General features: G+C 46.0%; 1 protein-coding gene across 3 annotated transcripts in view; it reads right to left on the reverse strand.

The window, feature by feature from the left end:
* Positions 1 to 24,724, reverse strand: part of PKNOX2 (PBX/knotted 1 homeobox 2) — a 66,378-nt gene that overhangs the window by 22,765 nt on the left and 18,889 nt on the right. For 2 of the 3 annotated variants that reach the window (XM_021376016.1, XM_021376014.1), the window contains exons 2-5: positions 7,092 to 7,243; positions 6,670 to 6,753; positions 4,103 to 4,171; positions 383 to 491 (exon numbers count right to left, since the gene is read on the reverse strand). In XM_021376016.1, coding sequence (XP_021231691.1) covers positions 383 to 466 — 84 coding nt within the window. In that variant the 5' untranslated portion in view covers positions 467 to 491; positions 4,103 to 4,171; positions 6,670 to 6,753; positions 7,092 to 7,243. The remainder of the gene's footprint in view (positions 1 to 382; positions 492 to 4,102; positions 4,172 to 6,669; positions 6,754 to 7,091; positions 7,244 to 24,724) is intronic. The other variant, XM_021376015.1, reaches the window with a different exon arrangement.

Raw genomic sequence — 24,724 nt, forward strand, 5'->3', positions numbered from 1 at the left:
GAAGTCTCTTTTTCCCTGAGACAGCTTGCCAAAAATGCCATAAAATCCATCAAAACGCCATTCAAATTGCCTCCAAAGCCACCTCACTGCAGAATCCACGCTGCAGCGGGAGGCCGGAGCGGAGCGTCCATTGTACCCCAACACAGCACTGCCGGTTTGCCAGGAAAACCCTGCAACCCTAACATGAATAAAAAATGAGCAGAAAAAAAACAAAGCAACCAAACACAAGGAGGTTGTCCCCCAAGCCCTTGGCTGCATCAAGAGGAGCTTCAACTTTTGGCAGTCTCCAAAACAAAGAGTTTGTGCTGAGCAACGCAGAGTAAATAATGCATGAGGAGATGTGCTGAGCTGGGGGTCCGGGAGAGTGCTGGGGGACACTCACCTGTGGGGGGTCTTGGTAGGGAGGAGGGGGCACCGTCTGGGTGGCCATCATCGTCAGAGCCGGCGCCGGGGAGACATGGTGCATCCTGGGCGGGAGTCACATTGAGAACCTGCGGGCAGAGGAAAGGCTGATGGATTTTGTGGAAAAACACCCTGAAAAAGAGCTTTTCTTCCCCAAAAGGGAAAACAAAAAAAAAAGGAGAGAAGGAATGGAAAGGAGAGGTGACATCCCTCACATGAGCACACAGCACTCTCCCTGTGGTAAACCCAAACTGATTTGTTGACCCTTAATTTGACAGTTATCTGAGATTTGTGACTTGGATGGGAAATGCATCCAGGGAAAAGTGATGAGGACCACAGAGGAGAGCAGCGCTGCTGGGGACATGGGCTGCCATGGGTGGAGCTTGTTATCATTTTCCCCATATGAACCCTGGTGCACCCAGGGCTCTGCTTACTCCTGTGACCCGCGGGAGGAGACATCCTCACCTGCGCCAGAGGAACAGGGATGCTGAGGTGGGCTTGGGGCCTTCAGACCAGTCCCCACAGTCGCCTGGGGGAAGATTTGCAATATTCTGTTCTTCTCCATAAGATTTCAGGCCTTGCAGGGACCACCAGGCACCACAGGCATGAGGGCACTGTGCTGGTGCAAAAAGCTGAGTGCTGTCTGCATGGGACGAGCATCAATCGCTCGTATTGTTTTGAGTAAGTGTGAAAAATAGTAATAGATATTTATTTACACACGTAATAACATAGGGTTACTTCTCACACACTTTGCATGCCCCTTGAATAGCTTATTAAGAGAACACATCCAAAATGCAGTGCACTGAGAATGTAGAGTGGGGTCAGTGCATGACACAGACCTCTCAAAGACAGCATTTATGGGATTAAAATCATAAAACCACAGAATCTCCTGAGTTGGAAAGGACCCATGAGGATCATCAAGTCCAACTCCTGAAATGATGCTTTTATCTTCTTTTCCTCTAATAAAATTATCTGCTCCTGAGTGAACTGGCAGCTGAAAATCTGTGGGGTCAGATGTTAAAACCTGCCCTGCGGGCACACGAGCAGCCCCATCCTTGAGGGGCAACACTGAAGCTCACGGGGGAAATCTCACCAGAAACAGCTGCAGCTGGAAAAAGCAAAGAGCTCAGCATCCTGACAGTCCAGAAACTCGGTGGGAGGCTAAAAAAATAGGAAAAAGACCCCGCAGAGGGCTATTTTGGGGCAAAACCCCCACTTGGCATCTACGGTCCGTGCCAGGAGTAAGCCTACTGTTAGCAAGCAGCAGGGTATTGCAGGGTGCAGGCTTCTTTGCCGAATGTATTCCCAGAAGGTGGCAGTCCAGAGCCCGATTTAATTGCTCAGTATCGCCTAACCTGCTCGCTAAATCAAGCAGTTCTTTGAGACTTCACAGGTGTTGATTTGTTTGGAGAACAGGACTCATGGCCAAATATAAAAAGGGATAAAAATGAGAGACAGCTGTTGCCGATAGCGGTGTATTTATCTCAGGGAAACAAACGCGCTCCGGCACCGTAAATACGGGAGCCTGGAGCCATGGATCTCGGGTACGGTGCAGAGCTGTCAGCACTCTCCTGCAGCCCCAGAGATTTAGTGTCAGCGCCGTGCTTCTTCCAAGAGCAGGGAAGGTCCAAAAGCTGCTATTTGAGGCACTAATTCTTATTTTTTTGTAATTATTTTCCCCCTTGAATGTTTTTAAACAAGTGCACTCTTGGCTATAGGCATCCAGAAGTCGAAAGGAGAAAGAGGAGGGTGTGCAGAGCACCGGCCCCTTGCAGACCAGCTCAAATCAATGATCCCACCTTGGGCAAATGGTGAATTTTTGGAGCTGGGAGCCAACGAGGGCAGGAGGAGTCAGCCCGCTCCCAGGGCATCACATGCAGCAGAGAATTTTTGAGCAATAAAACTGATAAATGCTCTTTTCATTTCCGGAGGGGGTTTTGGCAGCAACATGAGATCAAAGTATCCTAAATTTCCTTATGAAATAAAGATTATTTCATTTCACTCTAACATTGCCATTAAGTTGGAAACGTATTTCCCAGAGAGCTTGTGCCTACCTAAAAGAGTCGCAGCCCCGAAAGATTTATAGGCTGCTTTTCGCCAGCCATCTATTATCTCCTCTTTCAAATTAATGTAATTAGAATGAGTTGAGAAGTCATCTTTTCAGGGTGGTCATCGATGCTTCAAAATGTTTAAAAAATCCAAGTATCACCGGCAGTCATCGCCATCCTGGAGGCGAAGAGGAAATAATCTCTGACCTGCGTGATTAGCAACACTGCTGTGAAACTGCATTAGAAGTAGCCCTGAATGTGAAAAAAATCACAGCCTTGGACTCCACATTACCGCTTTCTGCGGATATCATTAATGTTAGCTTTGCAAGATGCAGCTGTTGCTTCCAAATCAGTGGAAAACGGGGATCATTTTTTCCAGCTAATTCAACAGCTTCTCCCTGCAGTGTGTGGTAGATAACTGAGAATTCCATGTGGAAACCACAGAGCCAGGTTTTCATGCATTTCCCATTTTCCTCCTGAAGTTGCAAAATCATTTGAGACGGTTGGGAGTGCGGTTCCGGCCACAGGAGGTATTTCGGAGCAGTAGTGGAAGATCACCCTTCTGAAGGGTGTTTTCTCTGGCGGGCGCTCACGAGGACGGTGTTAGTCACGCTCTGCTCACAACGGGCTGCCAGAGGCTGGTGCCGCTGTCTTCACAGAGAGCATCTGCACGCTGATGTTTATGATATACGCATTCATTACACGCATATATATAAGTTAAAATGAAGAAATACGGCTGACGGGAAGGGGGATGCACCTCCAGAGGACAATATATCTTGCTCTGAAACGCTAGCCAGGACAGGTTCACCCTCTGCGGGTGACAGCATCCCTCTGCTTGCCTGTAAAGTGAATCAGGAGCGAGTCCCTCGGTCCCGCATGCAGCGTTTCTGCCCGCCGTGTCCCTGCCGACCGTCTGTGTTTTTAGCAAAATTTGCCCATTTCCCTGAGAGCACAAGTTTCCAGCTGCAGACGAACGTTAGGTTTTCACAAGCTATGAAAGTAACCCTCTAATGTCATGTCTGATGCTATTAAATGATCAAAAATGGGGAAGAGTCCCATTTTTCAAGGTGTTACCCATTCTCAGTTGGTTTTCATGATTCTTCTCTCTACCAAATGGGCTTGCATGTTGTCTTGTATGTAGATATACGCTAGAAATACCACTGGGACAACAAATATTTCTATTTTTTAGCAACATTTGGTAGCCAAATTTCCTCTGCTCAATTCCAGGAGGATTTTTGCACCCCCAACAGCCAAGACACCACTTTGAAAACTTCCTGGTGTCTCATCACTGAGTTATTTCCCAGTGAAAAAAAGGACGAAGCAAGGCTGGGCTTCTGCTGCTGCCACGGTGTAACGCAGCTTGGGATTTGGTATTTCTGCAGGATAAACTCCAGGGCCAGAGCAAACTCCTTTTCTTCTGCTAAAAAAGCTCCTGACCGACACATAAGCACCAGAATGGGAAAGGGACACGCTGCACTGGATGGCATGTCCCAAAAACCAGCTCGCTTTCCCACGGGATGGGTAATCTCCCCCTTGTTGAAGGGAAACAGCATTAAGATATTTGCAAATCCCCCCAGCTCCAGCTGCATGGGAAGGAGTAGGTGCGGGAGGGGGAGCTGCTGTGGTGCATTTCTGATGAGAACAACAATTACCGCTAAATATTTCTCTTCTCTCCGAAGATACCCATCCCCGCTGCCGACTAAAATGCTCCAGGGATATCTCTGCAACATAAACACAAGAATAAAACCTGCAAGAGCCAGTCAGAGCTTTAGTAGACAAGGTTAATGTACCTTGAACGGCAGCATTAAACAACTTTGTTCTTTTTTTAAGTGGAGAGCTGAGATACCTACACACGTTTTAGAGTGTTACTTTTATAGAGGGAGATCGTTAAAGCACCTTCCAAAAAAACTGGCACAGGGAAACATCAAAGAGGTTTCTTCAAAGTAACATGAAAATACTTGAATTTTGGGCAATGCAGCCCCCGGCCCAGCAAAAGTTCCCAAAAGAGCAAATTGTGAATTTCTTTTGGAGGGCAAAAGGAAAACCTTTGAAGTAAAGCTGAGGATCCTAAAAATGTGCAGACTTCCCCTTGTCGGACACAAGTTGTCCAGGAAAAGGTTCTGAGTGCTTTGAGAGCATTAGCAAAAATGGGGAGCGGATTAATTTTCTAACAGTCCTTCACTGCAAGCAATTAACTGTGAATAATTTATGATCAAAATCTATCCCGATGCTTTCAAAACTTGCCTTGCACACTTCATTTTCGATTGCAACCTGCTAATCCCATAACATAGGAATTGCTGTGCAATCACATTTCCAGCACCCAAACACCGAATTCCAATCACATTCCAGTCCCAAAATAGGAAGGTTTCACCCCTTAGTCCCAACAAGGTTCAGACCTTGACACGGAACTTCTCGGAGGACAGAGGTAATCTTCCTCAGCAAAAATTTAACCATCGGCTACGTTATTCCATCCCACAGTCCATCACTTTTCAGCCAGAGGATCAGACTGGCACTGCTGGAAAAAAGCCACCCACAACCTCGATGCTCCAAAGATCCCAGCAAAGATCTGGCCACAAACTGTGCAGGAGCAGGTAACACACGTTGACTATTTGCATCAGTTTCATGCAAATCTCCCAATGCCTGTGTGAGTGATTGTAACAGGTAAACACCAGCAGAAACACGACTTTTTGGTCAGGTGGCAGAGACCGGATTAAAACAGCAGACCTACCCCAATCTCAGAAAGGTGGATGGCAAGATATGCACAGGAACCAAGGCAAAGAAGATTTCCCTGCCCATGGGAATCACCAAAAGCAAAGCAGTGCCACGGAACACCTATAAAACCCTTTCCTCACTTAAATCTGCCTCGTTTCTTACTAACTCCTGCTAACATGCTTGCAAATTTTCCCTTCGGGAGAGTGAAAGGAATCCCTTTGGAGCCGGCTGCTTTCCTCTTTTCCATATGGCAAATAAATCAGAGCTCCCAACTCGCTGCACTTCTGCTTCGCATCCCTCTCCTGTAGCTCTAAGGTTTCTCCTGGTCTCAACCACCACCATGGAAATGGAGCTGGGTTTTTTACTACAACGCAGAACTCCTGGTGAGAGATGGCTCTCCAGACCCTTCCCATCTCGTAGCTCTCCTCTGGACACTCTGATACTTCTACGCTTTACCTGAGAAAAGATTCCGAGGTCAACCCAATCCACACCTTTAGTAGAAATGGGGCCAAACCAGAGATCTGGAATAATGAGAAATTCAGCCACTTCATCACATACTTAATCCCGTTTTATTTGGCTGATGGAAGGTCACTGGTGAGAATTGAGGCTGAAAGGGCAGCCTGGAGAAAATAATCCTGTCATTATTGACTGCCGTTTATTAAAAGGGCTTTCAGAGCAGGCAAAACTCAAAGAAAAGATGCAAAAGGTCTTGCACTGTGCTTTGCCACGCAGCTGCCCAAGTGAAGCTTCACTTTGGGCTGGAAGAGCAGAAAGAACTGAACAGCTTTTGGGCTTTACCTTGAGATGTTCTAACCCTCATCTCTGCCGATTTAGGAGGAGATAAGGCTCCTTTCCAGGACACCTGCCCAAACTGAAGGCATCATCTCAGTTTTCAAGCTAAATATTCTGTTCAACAGCCAAAGATTTTTCTTCGCTCCTTTAGGAGGAAAGTTGCAGCCAACAGGGATTTATTTTGTCACCCTCTGGGTGCCTCCAGTGTTGGCACAGAGCAAACACATTTGTCACTCTGTCAAGCCCTAATTTTAGCGATTGGGGTTGACTGAAGAACTGCGAGACCCTTGGTTTCATGCACATCTTATTTTAAGCTCTGCATTTAAGTTATTTTTAACTGGTGACCATTTCTCCATATCCTACTGAGCTGCCAATATTTCGCAGTGATAACAGCCCATATTTGGAGTATTTTTATGAAAAAATCTGTGCTTTCCTCTAGGCCAGTCATGGCTTACGGCTCTTAACAACGTGTTCCCAACACTTGAGCTTCAAAGCAAGATCCCCACACAGCCTGACTTCTAAGAAAAATAACAATAAGAATAGGAAAGTCAGCAATTCTTCTCTAATGCTCACTGAATTTAGCGAAGGGGCAATAGAACTGCAAGGTACCAGAAAAGAGCAGAAATCCCTCAAAGCCCTGATGAGGTCACAGCTCACCACATCCCTCTCAGTTCATACATCGTTGCCCAATTAGAATAAAACGAGGCCTCCTTACCGTCTGTGGGTGCTCGAGGAGCCACTGCGCTGTACGCGACGTTCCACAGCCACAAGAGCAAAACTTCTGAGTATGGGTCACAGTCTGGGAAAGGAAATGGTGAAATGTCGAATACTGAAAGAAAACAATGAAACTGAAAGATGAAATATTACATAAAGGATTACGCTTTTTGTGCTAGATCCCTTTGCATCATCAGTGAAGCCACCACGGGCCGCCCCTCGAGGGCAAGGCTGTTCTTAGGGCAATTTTTTTGCAGGATAGGGCAAAAAATAGGAGGAATCAAGGAAAACAGAGGTGAGAATAGCCCCTTGGGGATGAAAGCCGGACTAGTAGCTGATAAGTCAGACCCCCAGGGATGTGACAAGCAGCTCTGGACATCTCCAAGGAATGGGAAAAATAAATCAGAGTTTTAGAGGTCGAACCGAGATGTGTCTGGAAAATGAAGACGTGCTCGTTGCCAGTATATCCACAAAGGGAAATCCACTGTTGTATCTCGTCCTGTCCCTTTCTGCTCCTCGATGATGACGGTTCCCCAGCACAGGATCTCACAGTGGGTTAGTGGTACAGTTTGGGTCTGAAAAGAAGAAAATAGGGAAAAAGCTGTGAAGCTGCCACTGCTGTTGGCCATGCCCCTGTTTTGCACTGGCTGTCACCACTCCTGTAGTTAATTATAATCTTTGCTTGGGTGTAAATGTGCCTCTACACTCCAGCTCAGAAAGCATGAACCAGGAAAGAGCCATTAACCCAAAAACAGGGGAGTGGATCAGGAGGTTATCTAATATGCAAAAGTCCATATAAGTGTTAGAGATGATGCTGCATCTCCCAAGGATCTGGTCTTTAAGGAAGCTGAGATTGGGATTTCTAGGCCCATCTAAGCAGATCAAGTGGCAAAATTTCCCTGCCTAAATGGGATTTAGCTGCCTAACCCACTTAGGCATGTCTGCAAATCACCACATTTCTCAGTTCAGCTTTAATTATCTCACTAAATGCCTTCACAAATCTCCCTCTCTGCAGCGGTTCCTGTGTCAAAAAAAAAAAAAAAAGGCAAAAAAAAAAAAACCCACATAGAAGGAAGCTTCCAAGGATGACTTAAAACTTGAGATTTCTTCTGACCAAGGTTGGCAAATGGGTGCAACTCCTTGGCAAGACAAAGAAGTCAGAGAGCCAGGCAAGTCCAGGAGAAAGATATCTGTTGTCTGAAACCTTTTGAATCACAGATAATAAAGAAAAAAAAAGTTGGACTGAGCAATGACTTGCATGGCCAGGGGTGCATTTTGTGTTTTTTTTTCTTTTTCTCTAAAAAGAAAGGAGAGCATAGAAAGTGTCATTCCTGGAAAACTGGATGACATCGAGGCCTCCAACAGACAGTGGAAGCAAGTGGATGATTTCAAGGCAAAACCAGGCAGAAAGAGACAAAGCTCCCCAGATCTCTGATATACACATCACCTCTAGCAAGCTCCTCAGATCTCCAATATATGTCTGATAAACGTCCCTCAATTTACATCACCTCTAGATATTACCTGTGGCTTAGGTGATAAACATCACCTAAGATCGCCAATATACACCTGATATATCTACATTGATACAAATCACCTCTAGAGAGCTGCTCAGATCCCCAGTATTTGTCTGGTACATACATCTCTGATATATATCACCTGTCTAGAGCTCCTCAAATCTAAAATATACATCTGATATATGTACCTACCACGATATGCATCACCTCTAGAGAGCTCCCCGGATCTCCAGTGCATGTCTGATATATCTACCATGCTATATATAACACTTTTACAGAGCTCCTCAAATCTCCAATAAACATGTAAGTCCCTTGATAAACATCCCTTCCAGAAAGCTCCTCAGATCTTCAATCTGTATCTGTCTACCATGATATATATCACCTGGTACAGAGCTCCTCAGATCACTCGTATGTGTCTAAGATATATATATATACCTTGATCTACAGCTGCTCAGACCTTGGAAGTACACGGGATATATGTGCCTGGATATGCACCAGCTGGAGGAGAACTTCTGAGATCCCCAACATCCACCCAAAATATCTGCCATGCTGCACACCACAGCCCCAGCACTGATGTGTTTGTTTCAGTATCACTCCCATGATTTCTCCATGAAAATGCAGTCTGACTTTCCAACACTACAGTTTTGAGCACACATTTATGCATCTGCTCTTGGTGCAAAATTTTATCCTCCCATCCAAAAACTGAACCAAAATCTCAAAAAAATGGAAGGTTTGGTGAAGGAGTCAGAAGGGCAAGAAGGCTCTTGACTTCCTGGGAAGTGAAGGTCATGGCGAGAGGTTGAGCGACTTAACCTGGGATATGCAAAACACTCAGATGGGTCTTGAGTCCCAAACTCTTCAGTTGCAAACATCATTAAGGATATTTATAATCAGGAATAAAAACCTATGGGCTTGTGCCTTGGCAGAGCAAGCACAGGTTGATGCCAAACACTAGTCAAGAAGCTGGGACTTGACCTGCTTTGGATTTGTCCTGACAACATTACCAAAAGCTCATATTTTGCAGCAATTTGTCATCCCTGTAAAGTCTTTTTTGTCCCATGGGAGAGATTTTAGCCATCTGGTTTCACATGTGTGAACAAAGTGTGAGACCTGGAAGAAAAGGAGCAGATAAATAGTGCTTTGCTAGTGCTAAAATAGCTCCTGAGCAATGCTGATTTCCATCTTCAGAGCTGATCAGGGCTGTGGTCTTGGATACTGCACGCACCTGTACTGACAGGACAAAAATACAGCTTGCATGGCTTCTGCACAGAAGATGCAAGGTTTGTCCCTGCCACAATATGTGGAGCGCAAATAGCCAATCCCACCAGCAACACTTCCCCAAACACTCTTGCAAAGGGAGGTAAATCTTCATTAGCCAGCACACGGTTTTAGCAACTTCAAAAGGCATCCTTTGAAGTTTATCAGAGGCCTTTGAAATCCTGAAGGTGTGAGAGGGAATGGAGATGTCACCTCCAAGCTGCTCCACGGCAGATACAGCACTCAGTGCATGGAGCAGCTGCCGGAGGGTCACAAATAAGACATGTCGATGGCAATGACATGCAGTCCTGGCACAGACTGCATCTACGGCAATCCCCCAAAACACCCTAAATCCCCATTTACCCAACTCATATCATGTCCATCAGTGAAGATGGAAACCCAGGTCAGGTACCAGCATCCCAGGACTTCAGCCTGAACTCAGTCTGCAAAAGGCTAGTTCCTTAGAGCATCCCTTTAATAAAGACTTAATTAAGCGTAAGGAAATGCTGATTAATATTTAGCAAAATATAATAATTAAGGATTTTTGCAAAAAATGATGTTTCCTGGCACGCTGACTTGTTTTCAGCATGACCAAATCACAGTGTTTCCAACGTCAGCAGCTCGGTGCTGTTCAACTGTGGCTTTCAGTTTTTAACAAACTCCATGCCAGCTCCTCTGACCTGAGCAGGAACAGCAAACAGTGATGTCCCTGATAATGCTGCTGGCTCCAATGAACTTTTTTATATCCCACTCCAAGCTGTGCCACCCCCAAACTCTAGACCTGTGGTGAAAACTGGAGAAACCCTATCGGGATGAAAAGTATTATAAAAGAACAAAACCAAAGCTCAGATTTCAGTTGTGCTCTTTGAAGAGCACCAGTCTTAACCAAGAGGCGATGACGGCTCTCCAAGCACAACAGCAGCTCCAACACCCACTGCAAGCTGGAGTAAGGAGCATGGCAAAAACTCCTTTGATTGTGTTTTGTTTTTTCCCCACTGGGCAATTTCAGTACCAGCCACAAAACACGGCCCAGAGATGCAAGGTGGGGACACCTGAAGGTGCAAAGAGCAACTCAGCGTTCTCATCCATTCATCCGTCTTCCCAGACTCACAAGCTAACCCTTATGATGCCATCATCAGCAAAAGGATTTAAAATGTGCTAATACGCCTGCGCAATTTCCATATTTCTGCAAAAGCAAAGCCACGCACCAACCACTGGATGAATCCATGAGCAGAGCCCTGCCCCTACAGGTGATTTGCATCCTTGGGAGTGGGGGGAAATGTAAAGAAATATGGGAATCTCCCCCCCCGGCACATGTGTGCACATCTGGGGAACAAAGCAGCTTCACCACGCCGCGCCAATAAATAATGGAAAGTCAAAGTGCCCCACAGGAGCGGCCCCACACTGCTCAGCCTTGGGCGAGATGGAGGAAAATTTGGTGCCCATGAGGTCTGAACAGTGGGATTAATAACACATCAATTTTAATGCAGGGTGGGTTGTTTTGTGTTGTTTTTTTTTCCTTCCCCCTCTCTTTTTTTTTTTCTGCTTCACAAACAGCAAAGTGAATGTTTGAGCATCTCTGCAGGGGGTTAATGAGGACTCTGATTAGTTATTCAGATTTGCCGATGCTGCCTCCATCCGTCCTCTGACGGGGAGTAATGGGAAAGGGATTGCAGAAAAGCTCTTTAAAACGACCTGCTTGGCTTCACAGCCTGCGTCCACAGGTTTGGGGGCACTCGTGCTGCAGGGCTCCCAAAAAATCCTAGTGGCAGAAAAGTACGTTGGGAAGATGTGCAGATCATTTGTGGGGTGAACAAGAAACGCTCCTGCAACACAATACGTGTCGGGCGATGCTGATTCCTGTAAAGACTTGAGGGAAAATACTGGTTTTATTTCATATGAAAAATAAATTCTTGGTTCTCGTAATAACATTCTCATGCAATTCCAGTATGAACCATATGAGCAAAAATGATGGAAGCATGGAGGCAAGGAAAGTAGGGAAAGAAAGTAGGGAAGGAAGGGAGGGAGGAAGGGAGAGAGGAAGCAAGGAAAGAAGGAAGAGCTGGAATGTCCAAAGAAAGACAAACTGGAGCCAAGCAGCTGGTTCAGTGAATGCCAGGCAATGCTGGGGTGCTCCAACCCAAACATGCTCTTTTCCCGGGATCACCTCCATATGCTTTGTTTCTGTTTTAAATGGCATGCTAATTGTTCTGAATTAAGAGCTCCAGCTGGAGGAGCAAACAAGCAATTTGCAACCTTGAAGATAATGCCCAACTTATCTCAAGTGATTTAAGTTTTTTGGGGGAAATCATGTCCTTCTGGTTGTGGAGTGTGAACGCTGACCTAAGAGATTGTCTGAGTGCTTGCACTTGGCTAAAATCACATTGCTGAGATGATGAATGCACCCATTTAGCAGAAATGGATATTAGTACATAGCGACAGCTGGGGGTAGGATGGTAAGGAAAAGAAAAAGAAGAAAAAGGAAAAAAAAAAAAGAAAAAGGAAAAAAAAATCTGCAAATGGCTTTACAGTAGAGATACAAGCTGCACTCTTCCACTGCTGGGCAACCCAAAATCTGCAGGTAGGGCTCATGAGTATTTTCTCCCTAATGTTTTTTCTTTTTTATTTCATTTACATTTTGTTCCAAAATATGCACACTCTCAAGAAAATACATCTTTCAAGCTTTATCTCTTTGCCCTCTTTCATCTCTCTTTCCCTTTCTTCATTTGCTGCTAGATGCAGAAGGTGAGAAAGAAAGGCTGCAATGATTGTTTTACAATTCTGGATACTCAACATTAAAGAACATGTTGTTGTTGTTTTTCGTTAAAAATAATTATTATTTCTGGCAAAAACAATGACCATTTGAAATAATTTATTTTGTCTGCCAGGGTGTGGGATTCAAGAAGCAAAGTTTATCTCCATCTCACTGCCTGTTATGCCTTTTTTCAAGAGGAACAAGTACTGCTGCCAGTCAAAAGGACTCTACAGAATAGTTATTTCTGCAAAGTGCAGCATAAGTGTTGAGGAAATGCAAGAGGAGCTGCCTATGATTGTGACCAAGTGTTTGCCACCAGGCTGAGTGTAAATTCCTATTGCTGCCCCCACCAAGGCTGAGCTGGGAGTCAGCGTCCATCCACTCCCAATGGCCGTCCAGTGGCAGCATCCCATCAGAGGGCCAGTGCTGAGGACAGTCACGGTCCCACAAGGTCTTCTGATCAAGATGCAACTATGTTCTCCTCGTTTGTCTCTATTTCACAAAGAAATAAGGGTTTGATTGCACCCCAAAGAAAGGAAATGAGAGCAGTCCTCAGTACTGACGCTGCAGCGTTGGCTCAACGCTTGGGAAACCCCTCTGCTAGGACTCACGCTGCCCCGGGGGCCCAGGGATGAGCCACAAGGCTCGTTGGTCTCCCAGCTCATATGCAACATACCAGGAGATGCCACAAATCATTCTGGCACCCTTACCAGGAATGGCAGCCCTTGATAACAGACCAGAACTCGAGTGAGGCAGCCTGACACTGCACTATTCCCAACACGCCCCGTTACGCAGATTAATCCTTCTTGATGGAGAATTACAATTAAGGCTCCATCTTAAGGAGATATCAGCAATCAGATATCTTATCAAATGCCACCTCAATTATTCAAATAATCCCTAGCTCTAGATTTGGGTGCTGTTTAGGGAAAGTGGTCCGATTAATGTGCTGACACTTCCCCATCACGTCCGACATCCTCAACTTCACGTCTGATTATAGAATTTGCATTCAATTTAATTTTTCCATCTGGAGTAAATGAATAATCCGAGTACCTACCCCATCCTTAATTACATTTGTTAAATTAAAAACCGGGATGTGAGAAATTTAAATGCACGTAGCTCTGCAGCCAGACAAACTGCACGTTCAACCTGCCATCTCCTGCTCCAATTTCTTTTCCTTCCCCACAGCCATGCATCAAAGAAATTACAACAAGAAAACAAAAATTCTTTATAAATGATGAAACAATAGATGATCTTTTGACATTTCCAGCGCTGTTTGCAGGAGAATGAGATAAAATGTAATAAATTCATATACTTCTGTGTGTTTCTTGGCTCCAGCAGCTAAAATTTCCATCTCTTTATGCAGAAGTCCTGGGGAGCAGAAATCCTTGATAATGCCAAACAATTCGACACTTTATTTTCTCTTTACTCCACACCACGCAAAACACAGGCTTCAAGCTGCCAGCTGCTGAGAGTGAAACCAGATGCCACATCCCTTTTCCATATGGAAACAGAAATCGCTCCGTCTGGGGGAGGACGTGAGCGCAGAGCTCTGTGACCCCGGGGCTGCTACCAGTGCCTGACAGCAAAAATGAAATAAAATACTGCAATGGTGCAACTGGAATTTGTTACCCCTGGCCCAGTTCAGACCAAACCCTGGTATCACCTCCCTGCTGAACAGCAGGGAAGATTTGCCCTGAGCAACCAGATTTCCCAATTTTTAAATGAAAAGGTAACCATGGAGGGGGCAAACGCAACCACTGAAAGTGACATTTTTGAAATAGTTTTGCTGAAGCTTGATAAACTCCCCTTCTTTTGGAGAAATACAACCTGATGAAACTCGAAATGTTGGAATTAAGAGGTTGAATCAAGGTGGTGGTGAGAAAACCGTCCAGCCTGACAAAAATAATAGTTAAACAAATTGAAGATAAAGTGTTTATGGCTTTGGCCATTTTAGGAGCACTACTACATACATCACATGATGGGAAATGTTGGATAAGTGTATTTGGCTGTTGATTCCTGTCCAGATGCCAGCGACAACAAAAATGTCCAGGAAAGTCTGTTCCTAGTGTTCCCAAAGACTGTTTGAATTAAATAACTTGTATGTGGGTAAGTAACTGTGCAATGGTTATAATCCCCTGGTTTGGGGCTTGCGAGGCTGGTAATAAAACATGGCTAAAAATATTCAGGAAAGCCATGCTCGGGTAAAGTGAGACAGGTGAGAGCAGAGCTGAAAATAGCTCTTCCCTTTGCTCTCAGCATGCTCTCAGCTCCAGAGACATTTCTGCACTTCAGGGAAGCTGGATTTGACTCACCCCCCCAAAAAAAATCCACCTTGGAGGGGTGTAACAGGGTGACCCCAACCCAATCCTGGCAGCAGGATTTGGCCATCAGAGAAATCCCCTGGATGCTGCAGTTCCTCTTCCTTTCTGGCTTTCTGCTTTGTTTTGAGTTAACAGTTATGGTGCCGGAGGAGAAAACATCACGTTTTAGCAATGAGGTCCCCAGTGAGTCTCTTTAAAAATTAATTAGTGCCATGCAACGTATTAGCTGTGAATAGTAATTTTAGCTTTCGTAACTACTTCATCGCCTTCCACACCACCAGCATTCCTATTTTATACAGTCTTTCCAGCCAGCTGGACCCTAATACCAAGGATACCAAAGAAACTGCTGCCTGTACTTCCTGGAAATCCACCCATCAGACAACAAACTTTCCCCCACTGTGTATTCTGTGGTGCTTTTAAATAAAAAAGGCAATGGTTGCTGAGCTGGCTGCACAGTTGGCATCACTCACACGTGCAGGCTCACAGCATCCCAACTCCTGTCCAAGGGCAAGAGCCGGGCCAGAATCCTACGACTCCTGTGTTAAGGTGGGTGCTATGTGGAAGAAGCAGCAGCTCCTGATTTGGCCTAGGATCTAGGATGGAAGTCCTCTGAGCATGGAGATCCTCTATGGCTAGAGTTTCCCCAACCCTGAGGAGGGAGAACCTTCAAGGATGGAGATCCCACCACTTGCACCATCTCCACTTACGGAGATCTGCCAGCCCCAAGGATTCACACTGCCACACCGACCCTGGAGAAGAAGATCCCCATAATCCAAAGATGAAGATCCCCCAACTCTGAAGTATGGAGCTCCACAAAACCCAAGGCTAGGGTCCTCCTCTCCCGAAGGACTTCGACTCCACAAACTCCAAGGATGGCAATTCCCCGACCACAAAATGCCTAAAACCCACGTCTATGAGCCCTCCCAAACCGAAGGACAGAGATCCCCCAAACTCCCAGGATGGAGCCCCCCTCCAAGCTGTGAGTGGAGACCTTCCAAGGAGGGACAATCTCTACCTACAAGGTCGAAGATCCCTTCAAACACCAAGGACAGAGACTCTTCCCCAGCCAGAAGGAGGGAAATCATCCCCTGGGACCTTGCTGCCACCAGCTGCAGCCACATCGCACTGGGCAAGACTTGCGGACATCACCCCTGGCTAGTGACATCTGACCCCCTCCACCGCCACGGGGACACCGAACAAGCCACCATTCCACACACTGGGGCAGGAATGCCCCATGCAAGCAAAGCAGCGGGTGCTGAGGAGCCTCACCACATCGTCTGCCTTTAGGTGGATGGTGAAGCTGAGGGGAATTTGCACGGACATCTGGAATGCATTCATTTTATGGCATGTTTCATATCACGGACAGGTACTTTGAAGCAGTAAGCAGTAGCAGGGCGGCACGTCCCCCTGGGTGGGCTGCGGTTTGCGCTTTCAGCGTGACAAAGGGGCTGGGGACACAGAGCTGACGTTTTCCAAACACAGCTTTGTGCCTCTGGGGACAAATCCAGAAACAACTTTAAAACCAAAAGGAAAAATAAAGGATAAGAGGGGAAAAAAAAAAGAAACCAACCTCCAAGTATTTAAGTGATGTTGATCCCCACATCAGACCATTAACAGTCCCATCACAAATTGTAAACGACTCAGATAAATTAAACAGCTTAGCAGCTGCGACAAAACACCCTTCTGAAGATTCATTTGTTTCACGAAAAGAAATTAGTCAGGAATTTAAAATCCTTCCAGCAGCTTGACGCAGACGCCCCACTAAAGCCCACATGTTGGTGTGCACAGCCCCTGGAGGAGAAGTCCTCTGCGATCATCCCAAAACTGGGGATGAGCATCCCAAAGCTGGGGATGAGCATCCCAAAGCTGGGGATGAGCATCTCTGAGCAGGATACAAAGACACGCGCCTGTTAGCATGCTGCTAATGAGGCTGCACGTCTCCCATTGGCCAACAGCAAATGCATTAAAAGCCTCAAGCAATGAAGAGTCCTTAAAACTGTAAGATTTGGCTGAAACACTCACAATGGAGAGGGAAATCCAGCATCAGAGAACAGCAGTGAACAAACTGCAAAAAAGAACCGGGGGTGGTGAAGTGCAAGAAGGTGGGTTTGTCTCCTGGGAGCACAGGGCTGCAGTGATTGATTTACCCCAGGGGCAGTGAGCGGCAGCGATTTACCCCCCTGTGCAGTACACCATACTGATTTCCCCAACCCCAAGCAGAATGACAAACCCCAAACCTCTCCAACTACCCTGACAGCCCCAGACAAGGAAATACTGGGGCCAAACTGTGCTTGCCAGCCTGCAAGCTGAATGCCCTTTCTCCCATGTCAACACATGAAAACAATGTGTTAAACCACTTCTAAGAGCTCATAGCATTCAGAGGTCTCCCCAGCTCCCGCTGCTGTCACCCCCCATCCCCGTCCCTTTTCACTCATGCAAGATTGAGGTTTTTCGCCTTCAGCCACATTCATACTTTATTGCATAGGCTGCACCATCTCAAAACTCCTTTTAGTCGAAGTTCAGAGCTATAAAAAATGCAAAACGCCCCTAAATTATTCACAGAGAGTTTCAGTAGGAGCTGGTAACGGCACCAGCGTGGGAAAAAGCAAAGGACCTGGAGACAGAGCCACGACCCTGTGTTGTCTCCTTTTGGGTGGCAAGCTCTTCTTGTAGTTGCTGAGGGAAGGAAGCAGAGGAAATGATAAAAGAGTGCGAGGAATTCAAGGAGCACCCATTTTTCATATCTAACACAACTCTGCTGCTGCACACCCAGATTTTTTGGATGTTACTTCCCCTCAAAAATAGTAGCTGTTTATTTTTTTTTTTTCTACTGCATAATATTGGAAAGTGTGAGATGTTTGCTGCTCTGGGAGACTGGGAGATCTGCAGCATTCCTGGCCCTCAGAACAACCGAGCTGTATTTGCCCTTTGGCGACGCTGAAGCCTTCTCAAACTTTACAAGACTGGAAGAAAAAAAATTAAAACATGGCACAGAAGGAGAAAATGCAAACCAAGAAATCCCATCTTGGCAAGGAGGGATAGAAGCAAACAAAAAAAATGGGGAAAATTTAATAAGAAAGTCGGAAGCGACTTTGCACTTCAAATACACACGGTTTTCAAAGAAGAAAAGCCGTGACAGGTTTCTTCCTTCCCCGCTCTCCTCTGTGTTTTGCTGCATTCTGTTCCGCTGAGCAGCCGGGTGCTCCCGGGCTGGGATCCCACTCAGCCTTCAGCTCCGGCTGCAGGAAACCCCAACAACCCCACGCAAGAAACCACGAAAGTAGGGCACCAAGCCCTGCAAGATCCAAACTCAGCTTGATGCTCACTAATTACCCTGTAATAGTATTTATATGCTGCTGGCACGCTCGGAAATGCAGCTCCTAATAACTGAGGTCTGCATCAATATTAATGCCCTGGCTTGACTCTCAATACTCGGGGAATGGTGGGAGACAAAGAAACATCACAGCAAAGTGAAGGGGGAGATGAAAAAACATACTTTTTTTTTGTGTTTTGCAGGAAGGGAGTGCTTGAGATCAAATGATGGGATCCCCGTGGGTAAAGATCAGCAGTGAAAGCAAATACAAATTGTAGGTTCCCACCAATCTTCCAGTGGCAGAAATTTCTTGCCACTCGTAATCCCCCAAACTGAGCCCCCCACAGGCAGGAGTGGGCAGGGAAAACGCCTCTTTCCTTGTTATAGGAATGAATTTCTGAAGTTTGGGGCTGATCACTGTTCCGCAGCCTGAGTTGCTCCAAGACAATCGGCGGCAAATGCAAAAATCCAGGTCTGGGGTTGGCTCAGCAAGAACAAACCCTTCAAACAAGCTTCCAGGAAGCATCCCTTTTCAGTGATGCTACAATTCCTATGAAAAGACGGACCACATCCCCAACATTTCCCAAATATACGCACACGAATACACACTCCACTACTTGCAAAACGTGGGGGACACGGCACAAGTTCCAAACGTGCCCTGGCACACTCTGTAATTCCATTTAATTTCTTTTTTCTTAATAATTTCCATGCAGAGACACTTGGCACACTGGGAGCATTTAGGCAGAGTTTAAATGGAGTTAATAAACTATTAATAGCCTGCAGTAAGCTCTGATAGATTGGAGCTGCATGTGCTGTGTGCGCTCGGCGGAAGGTGTTATTTCTGCTGTCTGCAGCCAGTGCACACCAAAACAAATCACAGGAATCTTCCACTGAAAATCCAGCTCCGGGAAATCCCACGTTTGTCAGGGCAAGAGGCATATTTTCAGGATTTCTTCCACCCAAAGGAAATCTGGCAATCTGAGCGAGGCGTTGACGAGGCGTTTCCCTGCAGAGCGGTTGGTGCGGCGTTAACCCGCGCCGTTGACCTGCTAATGGGCGTTGATTCGCCTTTGTTAGTTATTAGTATTCAAAGAAAGCGCGTGGAAGCCATAAAGTTCATATTTAACAGCGTAGCGTGCCAGAAACTCCACGTTAGGATGTTCCCAGCTCATCATCTTTCTGTACTTTCATTTCCACACAGGCTGAGAATTGCCCTCTTCTTAGGCAAATTCCAAACGTGCAAAAGGCAAATGGCTGAATGTTCTTGAGGATGGATTCTCTGCTTCCTACACGCCTTGAGGAACAAAGCACGGTTACGAACAACTTCTGGACATGGATTTATTTGCACATTTATTAAATAACAGTTATTAGCACTGCGCTGATCCTTCAGAGCAGAGCTGATCCCGCGTCCACGGCTGCGCTAAGAGGAAGTGCGACTCAAACCAACTGCCCAAAGACTGCCATAAAAGTCAAATACTGCTATAAAGTGACTCCAGATATTAAAAGAAATCCCCCTGAAGAGACTATTTATCACCTTGTTTGGCAATTTTGGCTGGAAACAGCACTCTGCACTTGTAGCCTTGGCCATCAATTCCGGTCAAACTCGAGATCTTTGAAAAAGAGCCATTGAGGGACCCAATGGAAACAGCAATTTTTCCTACAGAAACAGACTTTTTCCCAAAGCTGAAATCTCCTCTCTGTTCAGTATTTCCTTGTTCTAACTTGGGGAAAGAAGAGGAGACGTCTATTTTGGTGGAATTATTTGTTTGATTGGAAGAGGAGCTGTCTATGGGAAGGGCTCAGAGGGCAGAAATGAGATATTCAGGGAAAAGTCTTTCCCTGAGACTTCCAATGGATTTCCATTCAAGAGACACTGAGCAGCAGCATGCCAAAACCAGTCCCCAGAAGTGTTTTTCTGTGTTTCTTTGTTGATGTGACAGAAGAAGAACCATGAGAAGAAGCAAAACCTTGGTCCAGCTTCTCCTGTGGTGAGTGTGTGGTGCTCATCACTTCTGAGGCATCCAGAAATGCCATTTCTTCAACATCACTACGTCAGCCCAGAAGATGGGCCCTCCCTGTCGGTTTCAGCACTGAAGGAAGCACTCTTTCCCAAGCCCTCCACTGGCACCAGGGACAAACCTCAAATCCCCATGACCTACAAATGCCTGCAGGGCTCCCGATGGCCGTTTTTGCCCATTTCTCCGGACGCACTTGCCCCAAAAATGGGACCTGCCAAAACAAAACACCAACAAGCCCAACCACAATTGAATTGGAAAGTCAGCCAATTAACAGAAAACTGGCAGAGGCCAACCTGAAGCCAGTTGCACTCTTTGTCTGGCCACCCACGCTGGATGCAGCTTATTTATTGATGCTTGTCCCCATTTCCTTTACCTTGAAATCAGAGCTGCATGCACTTAGATGAATAAGAGCAAGAGCGATTTGAGGCTCACTGCAGCTTTTCGCCTCTCTGTTGAGATATTATTGGCCCATCTCCTACACAGCTGTTCCCAGCTGAATAGAGGCAGCCCACCTCCAACGCCAGCGGGCAACGGGATCTGGCCACCAACCAACATGGGAATAAATACAACTGTTATTTTGTTGGTTGTTTTTTCTTTCTTTTTTTTTTCCAGCTGACTTATGTGGGCATATTTTTTTTTATTTGGAGGAACATGCAGTGATATATCCAATATTGCACTTAGACAGAAAAAAGAAAAAAACCTTCTTGCTGTCTTTTCCCTGCCAAAGGCTGCAAGTCAAGAGATGCCACCACGGGATGTCAAAAGCAGAGCAAGTCCCTCCAGGGGAGAAAGCCAAAATCTCAAGTCAACATTGCAAATTTCAAAGGCCTCCACTGAATACATCCCAGCGATGCTCTTTGATTCATTCCGACGTCTTTCCAGCTTAGTGCAGGGAAACCTCATTTTTGTGCTTTTCTGGGGTGTCCAGAATGGCAAATGGGGGTCTGGGATTATCTAATACCCAGATAAATATTAAATAAATAACTATTTAATATTTAAATCTGGGGCGAAACATTGCATTTTTTGCCCATCCGGCCTCCTCTGAAGGAAGAGCACCAATGGCATGAAATGTTCCTTTCTCCAAACCACTTGTTCAGAATGGAGAAAAACGCAAAGTTTTGAAATGCCTCAATGAAATTTAATTTTTGTTTGAATCAACAGCTTCACTCTGTGCCATTTTAATGCTATTTTAAGTTGAAATGTCAATTTGAAACTAACATTTAAAAATGTCAAAACATTTCACGTCTGCAGACAGAGCTGATAGTTTTTGCTTCCATGTGTCCAAACAGAAATCGCTTTTGGAATTTTACCCTGAAAAAATGAAAAATCAATATTTTGACTACTTGGAATGAAAACAAAGTTAAAACATAATATTTCCTGCAGGATGCAAACAATATTTTGTGACAAGCTGTAATCACCAAAACCTAATCTGAACCAAATGTTTGCTACCATGGGCTGCTACAGATACGCAAGAAGAGACACGAAATGGGGATTTTGTGATCGCTGTCTGTCTGAATCCTTTTTTTCCCGTCCATTTCCACATTTCCACCGCCTCTCTCTCCTATTACATCCCAACAGGCTCCAGCAAGGTCAGGTGCAGGAAGCCATTCCTACCAGCCAGGGCTATTTCCAACACGCTGCTTTTTGTTACAGGGACTTATTATTGCGGGAAAACCTGGGAAAACGACATTGCTTTTCCTCTCGTGGAATCAGCATTTGATTTCGGGGGGATTTGCAACACTCACATCAGCACCAGTTTGGGGGATCTGGGGAGAAAGCACCCAGAGCTGCAGGGAGCATGTGCACGGGGAGCGATCCTATGTCCAGCCCCATATAAACACCATTTCGCAGTGATCTCACCTTTTAAATTCCTGCCTTGGAAATGTGTTGCCAGAAAAAAAAAAAAAAAAAGAAAAAAAAAAGGAAAGAAAAGAAAAGCAAAGAAAAGCAACCTGGGCTGGTTGTCTCAATAAAAATGAGTTTTACTAATTTTTCCCACTCCCTGCAAGAACATGGCGGTGCACAATGGGGCAAAATCTGGCAGTTTGGGGAGTTTTGGGGCTGCAAAGCAAGTTGCTCGGCCTGAAGCTTGCGGCCCCAACCACCTCCCTCACTCGACGGCTTCGTCCCCAAATTTCTCTTCCTCGCTTTTTCCCTCCGCGGCACCAAGCCCCGCGTGGGGAATAGTGCAATTATCTCGTCTCGCCACATTTTTCCAGCCCTGCCTGAGGTTTAATTAAAGCCAAGCGCAAAAACACAGAGGAGAAAGCGCTTCGTGTAGATATCACCCCGCCACATGCAGGGGAAAAAAAAGAAAAAAGAAAAAAAAAGGGGAAATAAAACCTTTATCGCAGACTTTTTAATTTGCCGAACCTCCCAGCTTGGTTGGATATTGCTCTTTTATCATATTTCCCTTAAAGAAGTGCATATAAATATATATATAAGGGTATGCATGAGCACACGAGTACATAAGCATATACATATACATGCATGCCATGATACATACGCTCCCTCCATATATAAAAATATATATTTAAACGTTCCCTAATCCCCTGTAATCTCCTTGAATTACACCTAAAACGCCCTCTGCGCAGGTGACCTTTCCACAAAAGGCTGTTTCTATGCCAACAGCATTGTTTGATTCAGTCAATAGAAAAATACGGCACCAAACCGCCTTTAATTTGCTTAACTCGACGGCGCAGATTGCGCGCTGGAAACCTCCCATTGTGGGAAAAAAATGTCGATACTAAATATTAATTAACATTCGGAGGGCTGGAGAATTAGCACAGGAGCGCGGGATCCTCGGCCACGGGCTGTGTGGTCGGGCTCCAAAATTTTGCCCAGATTCTCGGCGTTGCTTTTGGGCGAGACTCCCATCACGGTGGGTCATTTTTGAGCCAAATCTTGTGGTTTTAAACCCCGCTTTTCTGTCTCCTTTCCCATCTCACCCAGGCTACGGACACCAGCTCCTTTGGGAGCAGCCACGCACTCCAGCGCGCAGAATTCCGAACGTGCCCCACTTCGCTGCGAGGGGGCTGAGGGAATCCCCAGCTCCCGCTGCTCTCCCAGCACAGAGCACTCAGCAACGTCACCCAGCTGCACCTTTTCACGACCAGGCCTCAGAGAGCTCCTCACGAACGGGGCTGCTCAGCTTTACCCCTCTGGCCGCTCTCCCACCCGACCCCGGCGCCAGCAGAGCCGTTCCCCGCTGCCTGCGACGGCGACGTGGCGCAAATTCCTGCGCTTTATTTATTTGTTCTGACTCGACCCCGACACCTCAGAGGCTCTCGGGAGGAGGGCTGCTCCCCGGCGGCGCGCAGGATAAAAATACTGGTTGCTATGGGAACGTAAACTCTGGAGTTTGAAAATATCGGAATTAACCTCGCGCTAATTTGGGTCCTGGACGTGGGGTTTTACATGGGAGCGCTGGAGGGCTCGGGGCATTCTGGGGAATGAAGGCCCCGATTCACCCCGGCGGCCAGCGGCCCCTTTTCTCTCGCAGATGTTTTCCCACTGCTGGATGTTCCCATTTGGGGTTTTAGAAAAAAATTTTAAAAATGAAAAATAAGGAAATTGCTTTCCGCTCATCTGTCAAAATTAAGGCTTTTTTTTTGGCTGAAAATACACCACAATCACTTAATAACAGCTAAATTACAGCAATGAGGCTTCAGCACCAGCGATGCTCGGCGAGTTCTGCCCAAACCCGCTCCGAGCAGTTCGGCTGCAGTGCTACCGGGGCACAAAAGCAACTCTGGGGGTGGGGAACTCCGCGCCCAGAGGAAAGCAAACAATTTTTGGCTTCATAATAAGGCGATAAATTTGGTGTCAGCAGCCAAAGGATAGGCAGCGGGTCACAGCAAAAGCTGAACAGCAATAAAGGGATTATGAATTAAAAGGGGGCATAGTTAATCCTCTGTGCAAAGAAAGATCCCCATCATTAAACCTGAGTTTCCAAAGGCGAAACAGAAGAGGGAATTCATTCCTCTTTGCAGAAAAAACACGGAGTTACTGGAACTAATTTGTTGCCGACTACAATAAATTGACTCCATTCTGGCACTTGAGGAACGCTGCAAGTTTTGCGCTGCAATGCAATGCATTTGCAGGCTTTACAAGGCGATGCACTGCACTTGCTCTTTTTGCAATGCAAAGCAATGTGCACGAAGGTTTTGCAACGCGATGCCCTTGCAGGATTTTGAAACTCCGCAAAGCATTTTTGCAAATCCCCAGTGCAATGCGCGTTTGAACTTTTGCCACTTGGCAGCGCAAAACCTGTTTGCTCTTTTATAAAAATTATTTTTACTTTGCAACTTTGCAGTGCAATGTCTGTTTGCATCTTATTTTATTTTATTTTATTTTGCCTCTTCTGTCACAAAACTCCAGGTGACAGAAACAATGCAGAGCTGGCTGGCTGCACAACTACTGACACTATTTATATAGATATACACATATATACTTTTTGCAGAAGCGTAGTGCACAAAAAGGGTTATTTCTTCCCAAAAATTCACCATGGGCAAGGGGGGCCTGTCTGCATGCAAAAAAAAAAAACAAAACAACTCCTAATGAAGTAGAGTTGTTGGAGCAGTTTGGTGAAAGCAGCCCCCAACGAGCCTGGCAGAGATGCAGCCCCACAATCCCCCGCCGGCCCCCAGCGGCTCTGTGCAAACAGCACGGGGCTCAGCCCGGCCCCAGCCACGCTCCATGGATGGAGTTTCACATAAATAACCCACAACGCTCCCTGCAAGGGGCAGAAACCACCAACACGCAGCAAGGCTGCTGGAGGATGCTGAGAGCATGATTTGGGTGATTTTTTTCCCCAAAAAACTCTGAAAATGCTGTATCCGGATAGCACAGGGATGGAAAGCGCTGCGCCCAGAGCCC

Source organism: Numida meleagris, chromosome 23 (genome assembly GCF_002078875.1).
Source record: "Numida meleagris isolate 19003 breed g44 Domestic line chromosome 23, NumMel1.0, whole genome shotgun sequence".
Lineage (NCBI taxonomy): Eukaryota > Metazoa > Chordata > Aves > Galliformes > Numididae > Numida > Numida meleagris.